The sequence below is a fragment of the Nanorana parkeri genome, unplaced genomic scaffold, assembly GCF_000935625.1.
Source record: "Nanorana parkeri isolate BGI_ZX_2015 unplaced genomic scaffold, ASM93562v1 scaffold635, whole genome shotgun sequence".
NCBI lineage: Eukaryota > Metazoa > Chordata > Amphibia > Anura > Dicroglossidae > Nanorana > Nanorana parkeri.
The window spans coordinates 557,766-564,370 of record NW_017306903.1 but is presented as its reverse complement, the minus strand read 5'-3'; the positions used below and the strand labels follow the sequence as shown (position 1 = coordinate 564,370).

Genomic DNA, 6,605 nt, shown 5'->3' with positions numbered 1-6,605 from the left:
GGCAGAACTGGCGGGAAGTTTGAAAGTTCAAAAAAAGGTAGAGAAAATAAAGGTAAAAAAAAAAACCATACCGCCAGGGAGGTATAAAAACGAGCGTCGAATGCATGTTTCACTGAACTTAAAAACGCACCTATAGTAACGCCCAGGTGTGAACCCAGCCTGTGATATTCTGTACCTCCTTTGATGCTGCAGAAGAAATTGTTTTTAAATACTGTATGGTTCCTTTATTTTACGTTGTAGTTGCACTTTAATGCATAATATTTCTTTTTGTCACAGCTGGAGCGTGAAATGAGGCACAAGTTGAAAACTGCATTCAAGAACTTTATTGAAAAGGTTGAATCTCTGACTAAAGAGGACCTTGAATTTGAGGTTCCTTTCAGAGACTTAGGGTAATATTTGTATTTCATTCTATTCCTTTATCTGGTTAATTTTAAATGTGAAAAAGTATGGGATATACTTTTAGAGCAAATTGTGTAATATAAAAATGTATTTCTGTTCTTAGGTTTAATGGAGCTCCCTACAGAAGTACCTGCCTCTTGCAACCCACCAGCAGTGCTCTAGTCAATACTACTGAGTGGGTGAGTATGGAGTCTTAATTATAGAGCTTAATTACTGATTTTAATGCCCTGTTTTAGCAGTCTTTTTTTGGGTCTTCTATCCACAGCCACCATTTGTAGTAACTTTAGATGAAGTGGAACTTGTACACTTTGAGAGAGTCCAGTTTCACCTGAAGAATTTTGATATGGTCATAGCCTACAAGGATTACAGTAAGAAGGTCACAATGATCAATGCCATTCCTGTGGCATCACTTGATCCAATCAAGGAGTGGTTAAAGTAAGTCTGCCAACAAGTAGGCTTCTACTTGTGTTTACTAATACTGTGTAAACTGACAATTTATTTTAGTAATTGCGCATTTAGGCCTCATTCACACCAAAACTACATTGAAAATGCATGCGTTTTAGCCATTGCATTGTGATGCGGTTTACTGCGTTTTTGATGGGTTCCGATGCTGGTTTTTTTTTTTTTTCTCAAAATGCAAATCCGACCATATGTCCCTTCCTTCTTTCTGTCACAGCACTTTTGTCCATTTTCTAGCTCAGACATGCTGTTTGAAGGCATGGTGTTAGTTTTGGCTATAGCTATTCTCACCCAACGTAGGAGGTTATTATAATATAATAATAATGTCATTATTGGGTGCACCCCTTGCTGACGGTCAGATATTTGATTATTAGATTAGCATCCATGTCTGCCATATTTCCAGAGCTGTTCCATTCCTAATCTCCTCTACCAAACTCACAGGAAGTCCCCAGAAGATGACATTACTAAATCTGTGGGTTTTTATTTTTTAGTTGCGTTCCGTTGCGTTTTTGATGTATTCCGTCGCGTTTGGATGCAGCTAAAATAGTGCAAGCAGTATTTTTTCTGGCTGCATCGGAACGGACTAGTCTTGTGTGAACAGAACAGAATCCCATTGGAAATCATTGTGCTGCGTTTTTGAGGTAATGTAGTATATTTAACCTTTCCATTCTATTCTTCCATGCAGCTCTTGTGATCTCAAATACACAGAAGGTGTTCAGTCACTAAACTGGACTAAAATTATGAAGACTATTGTGGATGATCCGGAGGGATTCTTTGAGCAGGGTGGTTGGTCCTTCCTTGAACCAGAAGGGGAGGTGAGCAAGGATATGTACACTAATTGTACCCATTTACACAGCCTCATTTCCCTTTGTATTCTTTTATGGAATTTTTCCCCTCTGGTTCACAGGGAAGTGATGCAGATGCTGCAGGTTCAGAGTCTGAAGTAGAAGATGAGACCTTCAACCCATCTGAAGAAGAATATGAGGAGGAGGAGGAGGATAGTGATGAGGATTATTCAGATGAAACAGAAGAGTCTGGTAAGTAGAGTCTAGGATGTATCTCACTAATGAGCAATGTATAGATTTATGGTTTTGGTGTTATGGAACTGTTTATGAAGGTAGTTTAATACTTGTAGGGATAGCCAGTATCTGGAAAATGTATGGCTGTACATTGATATCTCCTATTCTTTATTCAGTCTTCAGTGAGGATTCCTTGGGTACTGATGAAGAGAGTGGAAAGGACTGGGATGAACTAGAAGAGGAAGCCCGGAAAGGTAAGTGGTGACATATAATGGAATTTCAATTTAAATGGATCACAATAAAATGTTCTGATGTGCGATCAGCCAGCCTGCTCAGTGATCTGTGTCTTTGTATATAATGTGGAGACCCTTGCCCCCAAAACCTGCTAGCTTCTTTGTGGAAGCCTGGTCTGTAAATGACTTTGATTAAAGGGATAAAGCTCATCCTTTGTTTAAAAAATGTCTTATTGGACAAGAGGATGCCCTGTGATCACTAAAAACTGAGGCACTTTACCAGAAGTTGAAATTTACATATGAAGTGCTAGCAGGTCCAATGCATTGGCTTGTCATAGTAATAGGCAACCACACGTGACCAATAGTAATACGTATGCAACTTTAGTAGGAGAGTAGGGTCATTAGAGTGTGCGCAATAGCTGTACCCAAGGAGCTCCCTGGGAAGACCACACATGTGGATTTACATTGGTACTTTGAGGATAGTGTCAGCTCTTTTATGACTTGCCAAGTGAACCTGTCATGAAAGAAGTACAAAGGTTGCCATCTCGGACATCCTTCTAAAAATTCTAGATGCCTGGCTTTAATACTTTGTCACAGACCTGGGATGTGTACTGGGAATGTGTTTCAGAAAAGTCAGTATTCCTTGCTTATACATGTTCTGGGTCAGCTACTCAGATAGTGTTTAAGCAAAAGCATCTGCAGGACAGCCTGGGAACTAGAATTCTCAAATGGAAATGTGAGCAAACACAGCCTACATGCTCTTGTGACAGAGTATCCTTGGGTCTTAATCTATAGGTGTATTGCCAGCTTATCTGCAGATTTTCTATGGTCAGATGGAAAAAGTGCAACAGATTCCTCCATCTATGCTAAACTGTGTGGATGGAGGAATCTCCCACTGGGCCAAGCTTCAGTATCTTGCTAGTTGGCCCTGCCGGCTGTCAAAACACCTGAACAATGCTGCATCCAATCAGATTGCTCAGGTATTTTGAGAGTCAGCAGGGCCGACTAGCAAGATACTGAAGCTTGGCCCAGCGGGAGATTCCTCCATCCACACAGTTTAGCGTAGATGGAGGAATCTGTTGCACTTTTCCCATCTGACCATAGAAAATCTGCAGATAATCTATAAGTGTATGGCCAGCTTTAGATTGTAAGCTTGTTTGGGCAGGGTCCTCCTTACCTATTGTTTCTGTATGTCAATGATGCTTGTCAGTGTTTCTAACTTGTCTAAACGGTTGTACAGCCCTGCTGAATATGTTGGCGCTATATGAATAATTGTACCTGACAAAATGTGTTTATTACTTTGTTAAATTTGCAATAGTGTCGTATTATCCATCCTAACTATTTGTGTGTTTTTCTTCAGCTGACCGTGAGAGCCGTTATGAGGAGGAGGAGGAGCAGCAGCAGCAACAGCAGCAGCATAGCAGAATTAAGAAGAGGAAAGGTCATGGACATGCCCCCACCCCATCAAAAAGGAGGAAGAAGTAATATTTCCAGCTCGTCTGTCCCATCCAGTCACACTTATTTGTTTTTTTTAATTATTATTTACTTTGGAGAAAATCCCCCATTTCTACTCATTCCTCCCTCCTGTCTCACCTTTTCTGAAGTTCTTACCACACCTTGTCCTACGAGTCTGAGGTTCATCAGTTTTGCTTTGCTGCTACAGACTGCTGGGATGCTATGTGATGGTTTAATGGACCAATACGGCATTGTTTTATTCCGAATCATCCTCTTACCTTTGTTCAATTTGGACTGCTCACGTAGTAGAAAGTATAATGAATTTCCAAGACACACAAGAGAATTGCCCACCAATCTCTAGAGGACTTGTTGCATCTATACATCCTTCCACTCCTCCATGGACTGCAATGCTGTGTGGCGGGAATGTGGGTAAACATTTCACTGCCAGCCAGTGCTCTCGGTGGTGTACCTGTTTAGCCTCTGTGCATTTGACCAATCTCTTTGCCTCATTTAATAGCTTGCCGTTCTCTTATTTCTTGTGTTGCTCTGTTAGGATTTCTTGTAAGTTACTTTTTATTTGCAAAATATTTTTGTTTAAAGTATGCTACAGTCTGTCGTCATTCTCCTTGCTGCTTTTTCTCTTTACTGTGGCTTTTGGCTCTTCTCCACTGCCAAGGTGTGACTTTTTTCCCTGAATTTTCATTTTTTCGATTTCAGCTTTTTTGCTTTTTTCGGTTCTCTATAGCAGTGAGGTGTAAATGATGTTTTTCAGACTTTGGAGAAATGTAAACAAATAAAAAATGTTTTTGTACCTTTTTTTCCCCCGTTTGCAATTTTTTGAGATTTCTGTGGTAGATACAGAGCATTTTTACTAAACACTTGGATTGTGTTGAGCAGCACTTGTAAATGACACCTGGATTGTTCAGTCCTGTTCTAAGACAATAAAATGAGATTCCTCAGGGATACTACACCACTTTCACTTGTAGTTTCGTGTGTTGATTATTTACAATGAACAAAAGGTTAGCTTACCACCTTTGCTTCTGAGACCCCCAGTCATTTAAGAATGCAGAGTTAAAATTGGTCAGTCCTGTCTATTTGTTAGATACTTCACATGATGATTAATGCAGATAGAAGTTCACATGTATATTGAGTTAATCCAGCAAATTAGACAAAGTTTGCATATAGTGTTTCCGAGTATACCGGCACCAACCCCTATTCAAAAAAACCAACACAAATTCATGCTGCAAAAGGGTGGAGCCTGCTGATGTCGACGTGCTGGGAGCTGGATCCAACATGGGATCCCGAGCACCATAGAAAGTGTATAGCCAGCATCTCCACCTGGGGCTCCTTGGTGCTGGGCTTACGGTATTGAGGGGGCACTAGCTTGTCTGAGGAACAAAGGGGTTACCAAAGGGGGGTAATTCTTCTGTGTTACAGGTCACAATTTCTAAAGTCAAGGTGGTCCCTAAGAGGAAATGTGCAGTTTGCTCCCTAACGCTTGGGTCTGATTGGAAGAAACCCCTGTGTCAAAAATGTATTGAGGGGGTGTGCAGGGAAGAGTCTGCCTCTGCATGCAGTAGTCTGTTGTCCACTGTTAAGAAGAGTTGGTCACCACTTTTAGCTCCTATTAGATCCCTAATAAAGGGTTTTAGACCACCTGCTACACATGCTTTGGTGCCCGTTTTTTCCGGCTCGTGCTCAATCTTCAGGCAGTGTCTATGTCCGAAGAAGTTTATCAAGGGGAGGCAGAGCCAGAGGAGTATAGTATTGCTGCATCCTCTCTTTGGGGCTCTTCTGCGGAGGACAGGGATGATAGTCCTGTTGTCTCTAAGTAAAAATTGGCTCTGGAAGATGTAGAGGAATAATTGGGTGCTATCTATGATACCCAGCAACAGAAGGCCAGAGTTTTTCTGGTACCCAAGGTACTCTCTGACACCATCTATAAGGAATGGGCTGAACCTGAGGGGAAACCTTCTTTTTTTTTTTCTAGTAATCTGAAGAGTTTTCACTTCGATGAGGGTGCATTGCTGCCTTGGAATAAGGTCCTGAAAATTGATGCATCTTTATCAAAGATTTCAAGGAAATTAGATCTAGCCTATGAAAATATGGAGGTAGTTAGAGATCCAATGGATAGGGAGGCGTTACTTAAGAGTGCATGGGACTCTGCTATCATGAGTCTCAGACCTGCTTTGGCAATGACATGTGTTACCAGGAAGCTGGAATTTTGGCTAACCCAGCTAAAAAAATCATTTGTTGGCAGGGAGCAAATCCTGGATTCCCTCGCGATGCTGTTTAAAGCCATAGCTTTTATGGCAGATGCTTCGGCTGATTCAGTCAGAATGGCTGATAGGTCGGGAGCTTTGATCAACTCTTCTCGCAGAGCGATTTGGTTGAAAGCTTGGGAGGGGGATGCAGCCTCCAAATTGAGGCTTTGCAATCTGCCGTTTTAGTGGGGATCTTCTTTTTGGGGCCCGTATTAGAGACCATACTGGGGTTATTCACCTTTGCGGTCATCTGGGATTGAGATGTCCAGGGCATGTGAGATCGAAGGGTTCTACTCCAATCAGTTCTCAGTTCCCAAGCCAAATGATGGAGTACAGCCCATCCTGGACCTGGAGTCACTAACCCAGTTCTTCTGGGTACGCAAGTTCCTTATGGAATGGGTTTGCTTCATAATTGCCTCCCTTCTGCAGAGATATTTCTTGGCATCACGGATACCTATCTGCATGTGCCAATTGTCCCTTCTCATCAATGATGTCTGCGTTTTGCTTTGGGGAAACAATGACTTTCAATTGTGGCTCTATGCTATGGCCTGGTGTTTTGCCATGGTATTGGCTCCGATCCTTGCCCCCCTTTGCTTTCTGGGTTTTTGCAGTGTGGCTTGTTTGGTCGACCTTCTTCTGAAGGTTCGGTCTGAACAGACCCTACAGGAGAATATCCACAGGACTATTTAGACATTTTACCTGCCTGGTTGGGTCTAAAACTTCCAGAAGTCCTTGCTGGAACCAAACCATCAGTTTAAAACTCCTGGGTTTCCTCC

At 41.9% G+C, this 6,605-nt stretch overlaps 1 protein-coding gene across 1 annotated transcript in view; it reads left to right on the top strand.

Annotated features, from left to right (window-relative positions):
* Positions 1 to 4,381, top strand: part of SUPT16H (SPT16 homolog, facilitates chromatin remodeling subunit) — a 28,585-nt gene extending 24,204 nt beyond the window's left edge. Inside the window, exons 20-26 of the mRNA XM_018563149.1 lie at positions 277 to 389; positions 503 to 578; positions 665 to 834; positions 1,544 to 1,673; positions 1,766 to 1,895; positions 2,054 to 2,131; positions 3,471 to 4,381. Coding sequence (XP_018418651.1) covers positions 277 to 389; positions 503 to 578; positions 665 to 834; positions 1,544 to 1,673; positions 1,766 to 1,895; positions 2,054 to 2,131; positions 3,471 to 3,595 — 822 coding nt within the window. The 3' untranslated portion in view covers positions 3,596 to 4,381. The remainder of the gene's footprint in view (positions 1 to 276; positions 390 to 502; positions 579 to 664; positions 835 to 1,543; positions 1,674 to 1,765; positions 1,896 to 2,053; positions 2,132 to 3,470) is intronic.
* Positions 4,382 to 6,605: the final 2,224 nt, after the last annotated feature.